The sequence below is a fragment of the Condylura cristata genome, unplaced genomic scaffold (assembly GCF_000260355.1).
Source record: "Condylura cristata isolate star-nosed mole 26May11 unplaced genomic scaffold, ConCri1.0 scaffold00012, whole genome shotgun sequence".
Lineage (NCBI taxonomy): Eukaryota > Metazoa > Chordata > Mammalia > Eulipotyphla > Talpidae > Condylura > Condylura cristata.
Window position 1 is genome coordinate 52,309,979 of NW_004567113.1, and position 20,844 is coordinate 52,330,822.

At 41.4% G+C, this 20,844-nt stretch overlaps 1 protein-coding gene across 1 annotated transcript in view; it reads left to right on the forward strand.

The window, feature by feature from the left end:
* FBXL5 (F-box and leucine-rich repeat protein 5) overlaps positions 1-20,844 on the forward strand; it is a 36,273-nt gene extending 15,429 nt beyond the window's left edge. The window contains exons 7-11 of the mRNA XM_004681395.2: positions 3,595-3,743; positions 4,360-4,442; positions 5,306-6,031; positions 14,263-14,411; positions 20,038-20,844. Of these exons, the coding sequence (XP_004681452.1) occupies positions 3,595-3,743; positions 4,360-4,442; positions 5,306-6,031; positions 14,263-14,411; positions 20,038-20,114 (1,184 nt within the window). The 3' untranslated portion in view covers positions 20,115-20,844. The remainder of the gene's footprint in view (positions 1-3,594; positions 3,744-4,359; positions 4,443-5,305; positions 6,032-14,262; positions 14,412-20,037) is intronic.

Sequence of the window (20,844 nt, forward strand, 5' to 3'; positions counted from 1 at the left end):
GATGAAGTACACTGCTGAGGGGAGCAGCGGGCGGGTCAGGAGAGGTCTGCCGCGCCATGCGGATCTCCTCCGGGGCAGGCGGGAATCGAACTCATGCGGAAGAGGCTTAAGCTTCTAGTACAGTACAGTGCTTTAACCCGCTGGGAGGGAGGGCCAAGGAACTGATGTTTTTAAGTTATTATTTTGTAAACTTGAAGAAAGAATAAGAAATTTAAACTTTATTCTGCTTAAAGTAATTTTTAAATGGGTATAGGGATTGTTACTCAGTTTATTTTATATTTAAATACTTGAAGAACAGGGAATGATAACTGTCTCCCCACTGAAATAATGTAGGTTACAGTTTTCTAGTTTGTAGTGTGTTTTAGAACCATTTTGTCAGTTCAGCAGCATTTATTGAGTCATGTGTAGCCCGAGGAAGGAGCGTGATGAAACTGTCTTCATTGGTAGGCATTCCTTTGACTTACCTCATGAGGTCATTGTAGAATTAGGAAGTCATATACATGAAAATTCTTTGTGAATGATAAGGAATTATAAAATATAAAAGGTAGTGGGGCCCTTCATCGAGCACTGAGGGAAAGTTTAGGGTGAGTAAGACAGTGTCTCTAACCTCAAGGAACAGGGGAGAATTTAGAATATTATTTTTATTTCAAGGTAAATATTGAAAAATGCTGTAACTAATGTTCAGAATGATACTATTTGGGAGTATGGGAGAGGAAACAAATCTTAGCTATTACTCTAGATGGTAATTGCTAAATGCTGATGAAATATTAAAAAACTAATGGATATGACTTTTTTTTACCTTTAAAACTGAACTTGTTAGGGAATTTTTATTCCCAAGATGCTTACATAAAAAACAGTAAGCTGCTTTGAGAAATTTGAGCACAGACCTCAAGAAGGTGCCCTCCTTGCTCAGATGTCATACTAAGGAAGACTTGTTCTATCCATTCTACAAGCTGGATAATCATGGTAATAATTAGTAATAGCAATTCATGATACCCATGTTAAGAGTTTTAAAGGTTTTTCACTCAGTGTATGTCTTCACACTGCCTCAAAACAACCATAGAGGAACCTGTTGTTTCCTTTAGTTTTTTTTTAAAAGATTTATTTATTTATACACACACAACTAGGACACAGGCCAGAGGTGCAGGGGCGGTGAGAGGCTTCACCAGAGACAGAGTGGGGAGCAGAACAGGCCAATGGACAAAGTACACTGCTGAGGGAGGGGAGCAGCGGGCGGTCAGGAGAGGTCTGCCGCGCCATGTGGGTCACCTTCGGGGCAGGGATTGAGCTCATGCTGCAGTGGTTTTAGCTTCTTAGTGCTGTGCTTTAACCCACTGAGCCAACAGGGTGGGCCCATTTCCTTTATATTTTGAAAAAGACAGCTGCTTAAGCCATAATGATAGTGCCTTCCTAAGGTGATAGGCCTGTTTAGTTGCTCAGTAATACTGCTTCTGAGCTGGTGTGAACCTGCCATCATTGGTAGTGCCTTTTTTTTTTTTTAAACATTTATTTATGCATACAGAATTGGGGTACAGGCCAGAGGTGTGTAGGGGGTGTGTGACAGGATTCACCAGAGACAGAGTGGAGAGCAGAACAGATAGACGAAGTACACTGCTGAGGGGAGCAGTGGGTGAGACAGGAGAGGTCTGCCGTGCCCTTTAGGTCAGCACCCTGGCCTGGGATCAAACTTTTGCTGAAATAGCTGCTTCTAGCTTTGCCTAGCTTCGTAGTGCTGTGCTTTAACTCATTGTGCCACCAGGGACGGCCTGTTGTTGTGCTTTTTTTTTTTTTTAAGATTTATTTATTTGTACATACAGAACTGGGGTACAGGCCAGAGGTTCAGGGGTGGCGAGAGGCTTCACCAGAGACAGAGTGGGGAGCAGAACAGGCAGATCAATGGAGTACATTGCTGAGGGGAGCAGCGGGCGGGTCAGGAGAGGTCTGCCGCGCCATATGGTCACCTTCGGGGCAGGCAGGAATCGAACTCATGAGGAAGTTGCTTTAGCTTCTCAATGCAGTGCTTTAACCTGCTGCGCCACCAGGGAGGGCCCATGTTGTGCTTTTTTAAGTTTACTGTCTTGACTAATGTTGGAGAAGTTTTTGTTTTCCATGGTATGTAAACATCCCATTTTTTACATTTCATAATGAACAGTTCTTATTTAAATAAGGGCACAGAAACAAAAGAATCATTTTGGAATAGAATTCATAGTAGAATAATTAGAATTCACTAAAGTTATTTTTTTCTAGACTGACATGTCTAACTAGTCTAGTGGAGGAGGTTAGGTTACTATCTACAAACAGAACCATTAATAACATTCATAACTTCTTTTCGTTTTCATTTCTTTTGTCACTACACTCAATTTTGTTTTAAATGAGAATTCCTAAATTTATTCTGTTGCTGCTTTATGTACAGGGACATTCAGGTTAGGCCTTCAGGGAAGCATAGTAGTTGGACCATAGAAAGGTGATAGAATTCTTAGTTCTTTCTTTTTAGAGTAGTCAGTATGTTTTTCTCCATTATATTGAATTGAAATTTGTAATTTTTTGGGTTGTGTTTGTTGTTACAATTACATCTTGTAAATGTCACAACACTAGAAGTTTGAGGAAAAAACAAAACCATGCTCTTTTTTAACTTGAAAATTCTCTGGTTTGTTATGACCGAACTACTTTAGTTTTCCAAGTTTCTAAGCTCTGTGTTCATCTTTACACGTGTAGATAAAAATCACAAATTTCATAAAATGCTTTTTACTGGGGACTCTCCTTGGGATGGGGTTAAGTCTCAGCACTATCACCACCAAGGCTTTATTTCGATCCCCGGCCAGGGAGCTACCCGCATGGCGCAGCGGCCCTTCCTCCTGTCTCCCCCGCTGCTCCCCTCAGCAGTGGATTTCAGTCACGTCACCTGTTCTCCCCACTGGTCACTGGTGAAACCTCTCACCCTCTGCACCATATATCTGGCCTACACCCTGGTTCTTCTATGCATAAACAAATAAATAAATAAATAAAAGTCTTTTTAAAATGCTTTTTATTGTAGGTGATTTTTATTTCGATGTTCTGCGTTTCTTTATGCTTACTATTTTTTTAAATGAGTTTAGTATTTTTTTACAGGACTTTTTACAGCATCTGAAAGTGGAGTTAGTTTTTTTTTCTTTTACCTAAGAAAATTGATTTGAAAATCACCTTCAACCCTGAAGCATATGAAAAAGTCATCATTCTCTTTATAAATGAATGTGTATTTTTTGTTTCTTTGTAGTTGATGTCAGACTTTTTAAATACTAAGTCCTGATGCCCGCTGCTTCCCTTAGCAGTGTATTTTAGTGGATCTATCTGTTCTGCTCCCCACTCTGTCTCTGGTGAATCCTCTCAACCCCTGCTCCTCTGGCCTGTACCCCAGTTCTTATATACATAAATAAATGAATCTTTAAAAAAAATAGATACTAAATCAGGGGAGTGAGACCTTGTCCATTTAACTTGCTTTGTATATATAGTGGAATTTAAGGATAGCAAAAGAGTACTTCAGATTAGGTGATTTCTTAAGTAAGTCTAATTACCACTTTGTGTATCAATTCTCAGACTTTTGAATTCATTTTACAGAGGAGTCTGCTGAAGAGTCGATTGCTGTCAGCATTGCACAAATGGAGAAACGTTTACTCCATGGCTTAATTCACAATGTTCTACCTTATGTTGGTACTTCTGTGAAAACATTGGTCTTAGCATACAGCTCTGCAGTTTCCAGCAAAATGGTATGTATAAATTATCACTAGTTTGAGAGTTAAGAAAAAGTTGCACTGATCTCAACTTGTTTTCCTTATTCCTTGAGTTTAACAGAGGAAATGACCACCTCCTGTGGTGTGTCTCCCTGTGGGTGGGGCGGTGCACACCCTGACTGGGTGTGACTTCATGTCAGTGATCTCTGTGCTCTGCATAGTGCAGATGTCATCGTCTGCACGTATGGGCAGGGAAAAGTATGGGCAGGGAGACGGGATCCGGGAGAGGTTAGGCAGCTTGTTCAGTGTTCTAGATGTGAAGTGCCTGAGCCTCATTTCGCATCATAGCATGTGAATCATGGTAAGAGGGACAGTGAGTTTGGACCACTGCCTCAGGAAAGTGTGTCTTGTGATGTCCCATGTCAGATTCTGCCTGGGTATGCCTTCAAAATACAGATTTCCTGGGTTCGGGCTCATGTTGCTAAGATAGTTCTCTAGGGTTTCAGCTTAGATTGTTTCTTTATATTTCAGAATCAAAGTACTTTTTACATGTACAGAAGTTGAGAACCGCCAAATTACATTATTTACTGAAAATTATCTCCCAGGTAACTTAAGTATCTGCAGATCTTCATGGTGACTTTTTCCTCCTTAGGTTAGGCAGATTTTAGAGCTTTGTCCTAATTTGGAGCATCTGGATCTCACTCAAACTAACATTTCAGATTCTGCATTTGACAGGTTAGTTACTTCAAAATATTTTAATATGTTTTCTGTAATCAGCAGATTTATTCTGTAGTTTTTCATTTGCTAACTGGAGTTTAGTTTTACTGTTGTTTTTTGTTTTTTGACGATCAGTTTCCAGTCATGTGTGGCTCCAGCTGGGTGGTCCCTCCACCCACAGGTCCCGGCTGGCCCAAACCCTGCCTGCGAACCCGTGATCTGTAACGCTGCCTGTGCCGGGGCCTGTGCATCTTGTGTGCTGCCTTGTGACTCGGCAGCCTGTGTTTCTGTAGTTTTCCATTTTCATGGAACTCTAAGTGCCATTGGCAAAGCTTCCTCTTAACATTTTTCGGTTACGCTGAAATTGTGATTCTTTCTTTAAGCTATACTTGTCTTGTAGATTTTATTTCTTCAGCTGCCATCAGTCTCTTCTCTATTTCCTCTCACCCTTCTCCTCCCTCACACTGGCTGTTACATCCACACCTCTCACCCTGCTTCAGACAGAGGCCTGAGCTCTCTGCCTAAGACTAGTTTTCACTCGTTCTAGAACTTACTTCTTCCACATCCTCCTAATCATCAGTCTCTTCTTTTCAGGTGGAAGCAGCCTTCCTCTGCTGCTTTCTCTTCAGGGTAATAAACTGAAGCCTCTCCCTTTCACACCCTTTTCTCCCCCTACCCTGCTTTACTTAGCAGTATTCTTAGTTCCAGTTATGCTTAGTGTCTTCTTACCACTAGCTTCTAAAGTAGTGCCTGGCAATAAAGAGTCCATACATGTTGGAAATTTTAGACTTGAGATCGTCTAGTTTCCAGTTACTTAGAATCAAATGCTTTGAAAGAACTTAGCGATATTTGTTAATAGTCTCCTTATCTCTTAATTCTAGCTGGTCTTGGCTTGGTTGCTGCCAAAGTCTTCGGCATCTTGATCTGTCTGGATGTGAAAAAATCACAGATGTGGCTCTAGAGAAGATATCTAGAGCTCTGGGAATTCTGAGATCTCAGCAGAGTGGCCTTTTGAAAACTTCTGCAAGCAAGATTACTTCGACTACATGGAAAAACAAAGACATTACCATGCAGTCCAGCAAGCCGTACGCTTGTTTGCATGACCTAACTAACAGCGACATTGGAGAAGAAATAGATAATGAACATCCCTGGACTGAGTCTGTTTCTTCTGGGAGCTTTACTTCTCCTTACGTGTGGATGTTAGATGCTGAAGATTTGGCCGATATTGAAGATGCTGTGGAATGGAGACACAGAAATGTTGAGAGTCTTTGTGTAATGGAAACAGCATCCAACTTTGGTTGTTCCTCCTCTGGATGTTACAGCAAGGATATCATCGGACTAAGGACTAGCGTCTGCTGGCAGCAGCACTGTGCTGCCCCGGACTTTGCACTTTGTGGTCACTCGTTTTGTTGTACAGGAACAGCTCTAAGAACTATGTCAGCACTCCCAGAGTCCTCTGCGTTCTGTGGAAAAGCATCAAGGACTAGACTGCCTGGGGGAAAAGACTTAATTTACTCTGGGAGTGAGAAGTCTGATCAAGAGACTGGACGTGTTCTTCTGTTTCTCAGTCTGTCTGGATGTTACCAGATCACAGACCGTGGTCTCAGGTCAGTAAGCAGCGCTAGATAACTAGGAAGGAAATGGACATGTTCTCAGTTTCAGATGTGAAAAACTGACTTTATTTTCTATCAGCTGGTTTATTTTAACCAATGCTAACTGTCCTGTCTCAGAGTGTTGAAACAGTACCAAGCAGCATGAAGTTTCTGCAGTATGTGGATGGCCAATGCATTTAAAAGCTTAATAAGTAGCCAATGCCTGCCACTCACTTTTCTGAGGTTCTTTAGTGGGTGTAAAGATGAGTAAGATATAATTTTTATCCTCAAAGACTTGTAACAGGAGAAAATAGTTCTGTCATGTTTTATTGCTGTGTATTATTTGTGTGGCTTTCTTACGGGATGTTGGATAAAGCTGCTGTGGGGACAGGAGAGCAACCTCTCATCCAGTTGAGATGTTGAGGTGAATAATCGGGAAGTGTGACGAAGAGATGCCATTAAGTTGACCTTGATGAAATAGGATGTCCCTGGGTGGTGGTGGAAAACGCCACTGCTGCCGAGGGCGCCCAGCAAGCGCACAGTAGGGCACTACGGGCCCTGAGTAGGGCGGCAGTGGCTGCTGGCGCGTTAACAGCGTGCGGCAGTGGTTTGATTAGCTGCGATAGGAGCCTTTGGAGATGGCATGTTTCTCTCTTATCTTGAATAGACTTGAGCTCCATTAGGGCTGTAACAGTGGGTGTCAGACACGATAAACAGTGAAGAGCTCATGTGGCATAAAGCCTCGGGTGCCTCTTGTGGTGCGTCTAATCGTCCGCAGATCAGTGTAGAGCTCATCGGGGAGTGTTCAGGCTTGCAGTGTCCGTTTGCTTGTAGTGGAGGAGATGTGCTGGGGGCACTGGGTGAGCAGCCTGGGACGGGCTGATGGTCTCTCAGCCGAGAGAGTGAATGCCAAGCGGAGAAAGTCTTTTTTTGAGTAACTCTTTATATTCTTTCTTCAGGAAGCTCTGTCCTTTTAAGAACAAAAGGATGTGCATATTCCAAATGTACCACACATTGTCCAATAACTATAAATAAAATTTTAAATCTAGTTGAAGGAAGTTTGTAAAGGAATTTTTGTAAACAAAGTGAATAGTTTCACTCTACCCTAATTATTGGCATTAATATAAAAAATAAATCTTTAAGAGGTATAGAAACCTTTTTTTTAAGATTTATTTTTTGTTTATGCGTACAAAGAACTGGGGTATAGGCCAGAGGTGCGGGGCTGGGGGTGAGAGGACTCCCCTGAGACAGAGTGGGGAGCAGAAACAGACAGATCTACTGAAATCCACTGCTGAGGGGTGCAGCGGGGAGACGGCGGGTCGGCCGCGCCGGTGGCTGGCGACAGCGGCCGTGGTGTTGGCACTCAGTGGGAGACCCCGTCCTACATTTAGACCTTTGGAGTTAAAGTGCTGAGGACTTCCACTGAGGGCAGGGGAAGTGTGCAGAGCCATGGTGCAGCCTTCACGAGGTCTGAGAGGCGAAGCGCTCTGAGCAGTCGCCAGGGTCGCAGCTGTCCCCCCTGACTGTGAGTTACTCACTTGTATGTTTTTCTTAAAGTCATAAAGAGAATGTGGGAAAAGTTCTACTACATTTTGCTTGTAACCATGATTTTTAGCAGGTTAAATGGATCTTTTTTTGTTAGAGCAAAGGAAGAGTGGAGGTGAAACATTTACTGGAGAGGTCGCGCCTCTCGGCAGACACTGCCATGTGTCCCCCGGCCGCTAGGCGGCCTGCGTGTGGAGGAGGTGCCACAGTCGCTCACTGCGGCCAGGCCGGCGGGGGGCAGTGCCCTCCGGGTAGGGCCTCAGTGGACGCTGGTCCTGTTCTTTTTCTGCATCATTATTGACTTTGTCCAAAATACTTCACCTCCTAGTTTTGAGTTTTACGTGAGATGAGTGCCTGGAAAGCAGCTAACAGTGGGATACAGAATTGTTTTTCAGTAAGTGGTAGCTGCTGTGCAGTAATTATCTTTGCGATGAGTCTTTGGAAATTGATTACATGTTTTTAAATAATCTGACCACTACTAGAACTCTTTAATAATGGGGTGCAAGATGTGTTATAATGAAACATTCATCCAGCCCAAAATCTAGTACCCCCCTACAATTATAAAAGATCCTTAATATGAGATTGTCAGCAATCTCGTATTAGTGACTTTTAGGAGTCACTAATAATCACCAGTGTGCTTTCAGCTGAGGAGCCTGCCACTGCATCCCTGCTACTCTGCATCACTCCATTAATTGCTGTGTGTTCAGACGCAAGGGCATGTATTCCAGTTAAAACATCTGAAAGCAAAGGCTTCCTTATGTTGAGATTTATTCCTTTAAAAGGCTTATATTTTTATAGGTGTTCCCAACTAATGCGACTTACTTATTTTTGACTATAAACAGCTTTTAAAGTAAAAGGAATTTCTGGGCCAATTTAAAATGTGATAAGTCATTTCCCATTCCCATTATCTTTTTCATTACCATCACATCTATTATGAAAACTTCTTCATGACTTTATTCAGTTACATTTTCAACATGACCAGTTTTATTTTTCAAAGAATGAATAATACAACCCTTGGTATTATTTCAGAATTGCAATAATGTCTGGGTCAGTTGTAATTTCCTATCTTTTCCTCAGTTTTGTCAAGATTTTGAAAAATAACCCAGACCCCAGAAAAATAACCCAAAATCAATAGGAAAAATTGATTTTTAAGGGGAGTCGAGATTTTTTTTTTAAAAAAAGATTTATTTATTTATTCATACAGAACTGGGGTACAGGCCAGAGATGCAGAGGGTGAGAGGATTCACCAGGAACAGAGTGGGGAGCAGAACAGGCAGATGGACGAAGTACACTGCTGAGGGGAGCAGCGGGCGGGTCAGGAGAGGTCTGCCGTGCCATGTGGTCACCTCCGGAGCAGGCGGGGATGGAACTCATGTGCAGAAGTGGCTTTAGCTTTTTTGTGCTGCACTTTAAACCCATTGCGCCACCAGGGAGGGCATAGAGTCGAGATTTTGATGAATTTAATGTAGAGGTGTTTTACATTTGACTTCAATGAATAAAAACTTAGAAACTTTATGTGTAAGGTTGGGATAAACTTAGAAAGGGGATATTTCATCCGTAAAACCAAGGTTTTATTTGAAGGAGTCTCCATGTCTGGTTTCCTCCAAGGCAGAGAGTTCATTTCCCAAGTGAAATTGAAGAAAAATATGAAGTTTATTTTTAGTTGTTACTTCACAGTATGATTTTGGTACTTTGTATTAAAATTCTGATGTTCTTGACTTCAGAAATAACTAAGTGGATCATTTGTTGCTGTTGAACATGGATAGAAGTTAACATTTCTGGCTTATCTCAGTAGTTTTCCTGAGAAGCTCTATGAGATTCTTGAGAAAAACTGAGTTTGTATTCAGGGAAGAACTCATTTTGGGGACGGGAGAATGCACAGAAACTAACACATCGAGAAAGCCTGCAATTGGAGTGCAGATGGTCTTCGAAATTGGGTTGTCGTGGAGAATCTTTCATTTAGATATTTATAAAGCATCTACTAGACGTCTTTCCTGTCCTAATTGTTTAGAGTAAGTAAGGTAAATTAGCTGCTTTCACATTGTTCATACAATAATTTTAGAATTAACCCATAAACATATAATTAGACTGACCTTTCAGTAGGAAAGTAAAGTTGAACTACAAGCTAGTGAGTAAAGAGAATGTGCCTTCATATTTGATGACTTGGCAAGCTTTGAGAATCCATTTTAAGAGTAGAGATTGAAATGAAGTTAGTGTGTTTGTGTGCATTTTGTGGGAAAGAGGCTAAGGAAGTAGATAAAAACAATTTTAATTTTTAGAATCAACTTGCATTCATTGTGCTTTTTGAAAAGTACTTCAGTCAACTAATTAAGGTACCTACATCTGATGTCAGTAGATTTGAGACAAACATACTTTCGCTACAGCTAATGGCACCAGCAGTGCTTGTTGGGAGTGCTCACTGTGTCCTTCTGCATTGATCATTGTGTTCTTACTCAGGCATGACTGCGTGAATTTTGGCAAAGTTGGTTATAGGAGCTTGGTAAAAGAACAAAGTAAAAAAAAATAAGTTGAAAATAAAGATTTTAAACTGTTGAAGCCACAGGGAATGGCTAGTTAAACATAGATAGTCTTAATATAGTATTTTCTGCTCTATATAGGGATGAAAATAAATTTGGCTATTATTGATGTAAAAATATAGTTTCTTCACTAAATTCTCAACCTTTTTTGTCCCCAACTTTATCATTTCTGTTGTGGTGCAGACTACTTATTCTCCCCTTGGCAACCATTTGCAGACATTGTATGTAGTCGGGCCTTACCTTTTTTAAAATCCAACTGAACTTTCTCTTCTCATCTAATTGATTGTGTAGGCCACTTACATTTAATGTAGTTACAGAGATGGTTAGGTTTATGACTACAATCTTGATGTTTGTTTTCCCCTTGTTTCATCCTTTTTTTTTTTCCTGACGTATTTCTGGTATGTTGGTTTTTAATCTACTATTTTCCACTGCCTCATTTGCTTAGTGTTAGTGCCAGACTTTGTATGCAAATTAAAAAAAATTGTGGCAAAGGTTACATATAAACGTTACCATTTTAACCATTTTCAAGTGTATAAATCTAGTTGTATTGTTGTATAAATTCTCCTATTTCCAAACTTTTTCACTGTTTGAAATTGAAAAACTCTATTAAGCAATAATTCCTTGTTTTCCATCCCTCCCAGCCTCTCGCAACTTCTGTATTACTTCTGTCTTTATGTATTTTATACATCTTAGATCTGTCACATAATGGAATCATATCACACTTGTCCTTTTGTGTCTGGCTTATATTATTTAGCATAATGCTGTTAAGGATCATTCATGTAGCAAGTAGCAGAGCTTTATTCCTTTTTATAGCTGAATCATTACTGTATTTTCATGTCACTTTTCATTTACCTGGGCATCACTGATGTCATCATTAGTGAGTACTTGGGTTGTATTTGCCTTTCAGCTGTTGCAAATGATGCTGCTGTGAACGTTGACTTAGAAGCATTTGACTTCTGTTTCTATTTCTTTAGTTTCTTTCAGTAGTGTTTTGTGATTTTCAGTATACAAGTCTTTTGCTTCTTTGGTTAAATTCATAAGTATTTAAAGCTTTTTAATGCTCTTGTAAATGGAGTTGTTTAGCTAAGCTTCCTTTTCAGATTATTAATTGTTACTATATAGAACTATAATTTTTGCATATTGATTTTGTATTCTACTTAATTTATTTCTTAGCTCTGGCTTGTGACTGCTTTAGAATTTTCTACATGGAAGATCATGCCATCTACAAAGATAATTTTACTTCTTTTCAAGTTTGGATGCCTTTATTCTTTTTTTTTCTTCCTAGTCTAATCACGCTGACTAGAACTTCCAGCACAAAATGTCCATATTTCTAATCTTAAATGAAAAGCTGGGCCCTTCCTAGTGGCACAGTGGGTTGAAGCACAACACTGCAAGCCAGCTGCAACTGCTTCAGTGCAAGTTCAATCCCCACCCCAGAGGTGACCCACATGATGCAACAGACCTCTCTTGTGTCGCCCGCTGCTCCCCTCAGTAGTGTACTACATCAGTCTGCCTGTTCTGCTCCCCACTCTGCCTCTGGTGAATCCTCTCACCACCTCTGTACTTCTGGCCTGCACCCCAGTTCTGTAATGAATAAATAAACCTTTAAAAAAATCTTTAAGAAAAAGTGAAAAGTTTCCAGTCTTTCACCATTAGTATGTTAGTATTTGCCTTTTTCATGTCAAGTTCTCATTCACTCCTGGCTTCTGAGTTTTTATTATTGTTATTACTAGAGAAAGGGTGTTTGGTTTTGCCAAATTCTTTTTCTGCATCAGTGGAAATGATCATGTGATTTTTTCCCCCCTTTCATTCTCCTACTATGTACTATAAGTTGATTGATTTTCATCTGTTGAAGCACTTTTGCATCCCTAGGACAACATCCAGTTGGTCATGGTCTGTAGTTCTTTTCATATGCTTCTGGACTTAGCTGGCTAGCTTTCTGTGCCTTTGTTTTTAAGAGACAGTTAAAGTTGGCCTGTGGTTCTTTTTTTTCCTAGTGATTTTTTCTGGCTTTGGTGCCCTCCTAATAGTGGCTATAGAATAGGAAGAAGAAGAAAAATAGTAGGAAGTCTTCCTCTTCCGCATTTTTTGCAAGAGTTTGAGATGGATTGTTATTAATTCTCCTTTAAATATTTATTAGAATTCACCACTGAGGCCTTTTGACTTTGTCTTTTTACTTGGGAGGTTTTGGATACTAATTAAATCGCCTTGTCATTGAACTATTCAGATTTAAAAATATTTTTCCCCAAATCACTTTTTGTGCTGGTATGTTTCTAAGTAGTTCCCATTTCATTTGGGTAGTATGACTTTGTTAGCATATAGTTTATCATACTATCTTATAGTCTTTTTTCATTTCTGTAAAATCAGTAGTAATGTCCCAACTTTCATTCCCGACTTTGGCAATATGAGTCTTGGCCACCTCCCCTCCTTTTTTTTTTTTTTTTGTCAATCTGGCTAAAGGTTTCTTCATTTTGTTGATCACTTCGAAGAGCCAACTGTTGGTTTTGTTGATTTTTCTCTTGTTTTTCTATTCTCTGGTTTTTAAAACTGTTGCTCTAGTCTGCCTTTCCTTCTGCTAGATTTGGGGTTAATTTGCTTCTCCTTTTCTAGTTCCTTAATAATGAACAGTTAGGTTAATGGATTAAGATTTTTTTTTTGATTACTATAAATTTCACTCCCAGCTGCACTTTTGTTGTATCTCAGAAGCTTTGGTATGTTGTGTTGTTTTAATTCATCTTAGTTTCCTTCGTAATTTATTGTTTGACCCACTTGCTGAATTTCCAACTTTCCTTCTGTTACTGAATTGTAGTTTCATTGCATCAGAAAATATACTTGTTGAGTTCAGTCTTTTTAAATTTATGAAAACTTGTATTGTGGCTCTAACCTGCCTGTCAGTCTGTCTTGGTAGGTGTTCCCTGTATTGGGAGGTGTGTTTTCTGTTGTTTGGGTGGTGTGTTTTGTCTGTGTCGTATGGTCTAGTTTGTAGTATTCTCCTAGTTCTCTGCTTCCATATTGATCCTCTGTCCAATTGTTATATTCATTATTAAAAATAGTACAGTGATGTCTTCAGTATTGTAGAAATTTCCCTTTAGTTCTTTGCATTTTTGCTTTGTGTAACTTTTTCCTTGACCAGGAATGTAAGAGTAATCTATGGCTGCTTAATATTTTGTTGTATGGTTGTACTGTTTTGTTCATGCATTCGTTAATCAATGAGCTTTTGAGTTTCCACTTTTTGGCCACTGTGAATAATGCTGTGAACATTCATTTATGTTTGTGTAAACAAATGTCTTTAGTTCTCTTGGGCATATACTTAAAGAAAGGAATTGTTGCATCTTATGCTAACTCTGAGGAATTGCCACACTGGTCAGTGATTTTCAATCTGGTAGGAGAATGAAGATTTCAGTTCCAGGATTCAGTACTTCCTTCCTCTAAGTGTTGAATTGCTCTACTGTTCTTACAGAGAAACAACTTCATGCCTGTGTATTCAATGTCTTTAGGAAAATGTGTTCTTGCCTATAGATGTGGTCTGTTACTATGTTTTATAGAATTTCATAAATGTTCTCATTACCAAATGGAAGGGTCTGTTACTTGTGGTCCAGTGGGCCATAGGCTAGTGTAAATTTTCATAGAGGTTTATAAACCAGAGACATTTTAGGGGTGGAAAGAGGAATGGGGTCAGAACTAGGGGGGAAAAGGGCACAGGACTATGGTGATGGCACATGGTGAATTGGTGCTGGGAAGTCCATGGGGATTACAGCTGAGCTGAAAAAATGCACAAAATGAACAATGAAGTAAAAACAAATAATAGGGGCCCTCCCTGGGGGTGCAGCGGGTTAAAGCGCGGCACTGCAAGCCGGCCGCAGACGCTTTGGTGAGGGACGTGACCCAGATGGCGCGGCGGACCTCTCCTGACCCGCCCGCTGCTCCCCTCAGCAGTGTACTTCGTCCATCTGCCTGTTCTGCTCCCTACTCTGTCTCTGGTGAAGCCTCACACTGCCCCTGCACCTCTGGCCTGTACCCCAGTTCTGTTTGCATAAATAAATAAACCTTAAAAAACAAAAGTAAGGTCTTCAGTTAAAAAATAACTTGAATGAATGAAGTGTACTTAAGCTAAAAGCAGATTTCATGGAGGAGTACGTCTCAACTGTCAGCCTTCTCTTCCAGGGTGCTGACGCGGGGAGGCGGGCTGCCGTACTTGGAGCACCTGAACCTCTCCGGCTGCCTCACTGTCACTGGCGCAGGCCTGCAGGACTTGGTCTCGGCGTGCCCTTCTCTGAATGATGAATACTTTTACTACTGTGACAACATTAACGGTAATGCCTTCCAGCATCGAGGTCCGTTCGAAGGAATTGATCCTTAGGTTTGGCTTTCTAGATTTCAAGCTACCAAACTTGCTTATTTTCAGGGTTAGTCTTTTACTTTCGATAAATTAAAAAAAGTTACTTTGCATCTTCATTAACTTCTCTACAGGTAAGTTTTCCTGGTGAAGAGATATTTCAAATACCATTCTCTGAGCTTGAGATCTACAATAATTTTATGATTCCAAAGGTGGGAAGTTGTAGTAAAAATTTTAGATTCTTGTGAAAATGTGGGAAGTTCTTCTGGAGTGGTGTGTTGATGACGGCTTATTAGCACCTTAAAGTATTGATGCTCCAGATCCACTGACTCCTTAGGGATGGCAGGCTCAATTCTTTTGTAGGGCAGCTCTTTAAAATATAATAGAAAAAGGAGACTTTGGCCACAGGCTGAATCTTCCAGGATCTTAGAAAATCTGGTTCCAAACAGATCTTCTGGTAGGTTGAGAAGGGTAGTATTGGGGAAGAGATTGAGAGGCTTTAGATGTGACTGAAATTTTTTTTTTTTAATTAAAGATTTACTTATTTTTGCATACAGGACTGGGATACAGGCCAGAGGTTCACGGGGAGAGAGAGGATTCACCAGAGGCAGAGTGGGGAGCAGAACAGGCAGATCGATGAAGTACACTGCTGAGGGGAGAGGCGGGCGGTCAGGAGAGGTCTGCCGCGCCCGGTGGATCACCTCTGGGGCCAGGGATCAAAGTGGTTGCAGTGCTGTGTCCTAACCTATTGTGCCACCAGGGAGGGTCCGTGACTGGAATTCTTAACAGTATTTTCAAGTTGAGTCCTACAGCTACTTTTAACAATCACCAGATAAATATTTCTTGTTTTTGTTATTAAACCTATTCCTGCCCTACAACCCGTCTGTTAAACTTTCTAAAGTACCTTCCATTCCCTTTCAGATTTTAGATTGCCATTGAGAAGAGGGTAACTTTCTGCAAGGCATGAAAAGTTGCCAAGTTAGTATTTGTAGTTACATTTGTAACTGGGAAAAAATTCAGATTCTGTTGTGCACCTGTCTTTTCGGTTGCGGTGTGTGTGAGAGCCCATCGCATCTTCAGGTGACGGAGGAGGAGCGGAGCTGCTGGCAGAGCAGTTAGACTAGAGGAGTGGCCAGGGACCTGCCAGCAGGCAGAGGAGTCAGTGGACACGCCATCTCTGGGGGCTGTCCGGCTGTCCTCCACTTGAGGAGACCAGACAGGCGCCCTCTAATTTCTGGAGTCAAAGTAGAAAATGTTAGAATAAAGTTGCATTGTCTTGACAACACAGCTGGTCCTCTCTAATTGGTTGATATGTTTTACAGGGGTCTAAGAATAGTGAGCATATTTAAATTATTTGAGAGTTACGTACCAAAAATTGTATCTTTTAAAAAGAAAGTTTACATAGCTAATGAAAAGATTTAAATACTGATAAACAACATTTGTTAAATAATAAGTTATAAATAAAAGTAGAATGATGTATTTTCTAATCACTGGCAGAGATTTTGGAAAATACAATAATCAGATATTCAAAGACTTTGCAGTAAACAAGATACTGTGTTAAGCATAACATGCCAGTTTTGATTCTTCTGAATGATTATTTAGGACTTTTAAATTTGTTACTTGGTTGAAAAAGTTAAGATTTAAATGTAAGAGTAGGCTTCTTAGCCATAACATTAAAAAATGCTGTCATTTACAGAGTAGCAAATGCAACTGTGTAGTTTTGAGAGTTCTGAAGAACATTTGAGAAGTGGTAGCAAACTCTCTGTGTTGATGTGCATGTCTGTGCATGTATAATTTATGAATCGAGATAGATTAGCTTATAGTTCTGAAGGTGACACGGTCTCAGATGATTTGCTCTCATGTTTCTGATTTAAGTTGAGGAGTTAAAGGTAAGTGAAGGTAAGTACAGACATGCAGCATAAGTGTGCAAATAATACACCGAAGGTTCAGGAAAAAATCACAAGTAATAAAAATGGAATGATCTATAGCTAACGTTATAGCTCTCTGTAGCTAATATTTTGTTTGTTTTCTAGCTAATCTATTTAAGTGCTTTCTTTTAAAATTTATACTTTACCGTGCATTTAAAGAGTGTGTTTAATGCTCATGCAAATTTTATCTTCCTGTTTTCTTTATTGTTCAATTAATTTAGCCCTCCTGTGTTATAACCATTTGGGTTTCTGTCCTGTGTTGAGATGGACGTTTGCTGGTGATGAGCCAGAGTGAAGGGAGCAGCCTTTTGAGTCGCCGGCGTCTGGGAGCCTGGCTCTCCCCCCGGATCCCGGCCCACGCGCCTGCGCATCCTTCTCACGCTGCCTCCCTGTTTCTGTTGGGGCTTATCCTGGCCTGTGCTTGTCTCCTCTCCTGAACGCCTCCTGGGATGATTAGGGGTCTTGTTGACATTGCCTGTGGTTTTCCGCTCTGGAAATTGCTATTCTCCCATTTTTTTCTACCCTATGGACTAAGCTAAGTTAAACAAAGTGGATGTCTTCACTTTTGCTTTACCTCAGGCCGTCATTAGAATAAAGTCCCTTCACGTGATGGCCCACCTTTGTGGGTTCTTGGGATCAGATCCCACTCTGGTGTTGACCTTTCTGTGTTTTGAGGTCATTAGTGTTGGGTTTTGGGTACGCTATGTATTAGTTCTCTCAGTACTTAGAATCCCAGGAGCACTCGGGCATCCCGGTGCCCATTTGAGCATGTATCTGTGTGTGTGAGACCTTGGTGTTGGGGTGAGTGAGGAGACGCCCACAGACCCCCCCGGGGCTGGCTCAGCTCCCTGCGGGCGGAGGCGCGCTCACGCCTGCGTGTTCTCCCCGTTGTCCCTCCACCAGCACTTCGACTTTGGGCTCGCAGAGCTTCACCCTCGCCCTGGGTGAAGGCAGCGCTGCTGGCCTCTTTGGGGAGGACTGAGTCCTGGCTGGTGTTGGGGGGTCTGAGTCCTGCAGAGCAGCCTCCTTGAGCCAGCTGACTTGGCTCCTTTGGTTCCCTCCCGCGAGCCAGGAGCTCCTTCACTAGGCTGCTCTCAGCTGTCACTGGAGAGCTTTCCCTTGGCCACTGTTGAACTCAGTACAGAATCTCCTTTTTGGCTTTGTATCCTTGTTAGAAATAGGATTATGGACACTTTGAAGTATTTTGGGAAAGTTGAAGTCTCCATGTCACTACCCTTTTACAAAATTGGGGATAGAATTACATACTGAGACATTAATCAGCAGACTCCTTCTTCACAGAACCAGCCTCTCAGGCATTTCGCCACAGGGACGGAGGCCGGGCCTAGTGAGGCGAGCAGGCTTGGGTCTTCGAGGGAGCCGCAGGGTGACTGGCAGGAGGCGCTGAGGGTGACCAGTGATCACACGGGGAGAAAGGAGGTCCACAGGGGTTGTGGCGGGAGGTTAGCAGGTGCAGATAGTCGAAACAAGTATTTTCAGTGGAAAATCTGAGAAGAGAAGCGTTTGAAACTCAAAGAAGAGTTTCAAATTACAGGATTTCATAGTCCCTTTTTCAGAATTCCTGATAATATGTGCTAAGAGCTTTTATTTTGACCATTAAAATGATTAACATAATAGTCTCTATTTCAAGACAGAAATGCTTGGTAGTGAATATTGAATACTTGCAACACTATTCATTTTTGAAACAGATTTTTCCCCTTATAAAATATTTTAAAGATAATATAATATTTTGTTTTTACATCACTTTGTGCCTTTTTCCATCTCAGTTGTAATCCCCGTGGGCTTCCCGTCACCAAATCACCTGTGTGCCCTTCCCATAGTCCAGTGCACTTCCTTCCCCCACCCCACCGTTTTTTATCCCATTCCCCACTCCGCCCCATAAAATGTCTCTGGTATATAGCTGTTCTTTATTGTTGTTATTTTCTCTCCTGGTCCGTTATACTACTGCTATGCGTGAAACCATCGGGTATTTTTCCTTTTCTTTCTGGCTTATGAAATAGAACAGATTTTAATTTCTGTTGCATAAAAAATGGAGTTATGGTAATTTGATTTTACATTTGAGATAATTTAATGTTGATTATGGAAATTTGAGACAGAAACTTAATATAATGAATCCTTCTATGTCACTGGCTGCACTGGCCGTTACAGACCTGCAGCCCGCCTTCTCTGATACCCGTGTCCCCTTTCAGGCCCTGCGCCCCTTCCCTGCCTGAGCACCATCGATTCTAAAATGAGACAGAAGAATCTGAAAATGAATTAAATCATAAGCTATTGTAGCTCTTCAGTTTCTTTTCTTACCTACAGACACATTATGATTTCCATTACGAAAGGCATAGACATTACACTTGTTGATTGCAGACCCGCAGAAGTGGTGTCCTTTGTGTTTCACATCTGCCATTTGGGGGCCCGGGGAGAGTTGCATTCAGGGAAACAAGTGTGTTCATTTGCGAGTACTTATTTTCTTGTTTTGGTATTGCATGATTGCCTTTTTGGTCAGCGGGTTACTACTTTAAAAAGCCAAAGCAAATTCAAAAACGTCTGAGCTAGACTAGATAGCCATTCAGAGTACTCTCTCAGTTGTGTACTCTACATAAAATGATACTCCATGTGCTTTGGTGGGACCTTTACATGTTGTGGTTTCAGTGTTGGGTCCTAGTGCTTGAGTGAGGAGCTGGCGAGTCAGCCGCTCTTCACAGGCTGCCACCACCGCCGATGTTTCTGTCAGCGACGCCCCCACCTTCGGCGTGCTCCCCGGTCTGGTGCTCCCCGGTCTAGCTGGGCTGCCAGTGCACACCGATGGCCACGTGGGGTACGCCCCCGACGCCTCTCGGCCCGGTGGTTGTCGTGGGACAGGACTGTGTGACTGCGGTGAGGGCAGTTCTGAAAAGCTTGGGTGGGGTTAATCAGCCTTTGCCACGGTGCCTGCCTGTGCGAATGCTGACTGTCGGGGTACTTGACAGCTGAGCGAACACCCGCTCTCCTTCGCAGCTCCTGAGCCTGTGTGTGCTATGGAGCTCTCATCCTCCATCTGAGCCGCAGGCCTGGGATAAATCACAGCCACACCAAACGTCTCCTGCTCTCCTTTGTGATTAAATCATAGTTTTTACTGTGTCTTAGATATATTTTTTGAATCACCCATGAAGTGCTTCATTCTGGAAGATAATTTCATCTGCTCTTACCGTATGATTTGTTTTTACTGTAGATATGAAATAAAAATATGGAAACAGTATATGTGTATACAGTTCTTAATTAAAAAGTGTCACATATGCTGTCATTTCTCATGACTGGGTTCTCTAACTTGTGTGTGACAGCTGGACAGCTTTTGCCTCGCGTGTCGAGGAAGACTGTTCCGGACATAAGGATTCTGCCAAGTTAGCTCTGTAGCTTTGCTTCTGTGGGTTACCGCCTCACCTTGGATTTTTATTTTGCAAGATCACTGCCAAATACTCTCTCTCCCTTCTAGCACTCACTGCCGGGGCCACGAAGGATAGTGCTGAGTCTGAGTAATTCCTTTTACACTCATTAGGAGTTTTTACTTTTATGTTATAAACGCATTGCTAATTGAAAAATATTAATGTTTCAGCTTTTTGTAAAAAAGACTTTTAAATGTGACCTTGAAGAAATTCCTCCTTTCACACTTTTTCTGTTTCCACACAGGTCCTCATGCTGACACCGCCAGCGGATGCCAGAACTTGCAGTGTGGTTTTCGAGCCTGCTGCCGCTCTGGTGAATGACCCTTGACTTCTGACCTTTGTCTACTTCGTTAGCTGAGCAGGCTTCCTTTCATGCACTTTACTGACAGCACATTTCTGTGTTAACCTCCTTCTCGAGTGTGACTTGTGTTGGCCCCTTTTCTTAACAGCCTCGGAAGATCTTAATTTACCAGTGAATTGTACAGTGTTGTTTTCCTTGCAAATCATATTTTTGTTTTAGAAAGGAATTAGGCCTTTTCATAAGGGTTGAGGGTAAGAACAGTCTCATCAGATTTCTCTTAAATTGAATGCTTTGAGAGAATGTCACTAATGCCATGCCGTTTAAAGTACATTTTAGGTTATTTTGGATTTTAATGTCAGTGGGGGTTATTGGTTGTCTTTACATATAAATGCTGCACCGCTAGGTAAGACTTTCTAGGCATAGGTTGCAGAAGGGTTGCTTTCAAAGGCTGCATGTTTTGGAAACCATTCTCTTTTCCATAATGTTTCCTTTATTTGAACAATTCTCAGAGGGCCAATTCAAACATACCCACATATAAGACTCTTTAATGTTCTAGAATAAACTGGTTTCTTGGTGCTGGCTCAGTGAGCTAGCAGAGCACTAGTGGATTTGTATTTGCTTTCTTCAGAGACCCGTTTCTCACCACTGCCCCTAAATTGTCAAATTTGGGAGTGGAGGAAGGATTTTTTAAAAATTCCACAATCATTTGAAGAAATGTATGAATAAAATCTTTGAGGACTTTACCAAGTA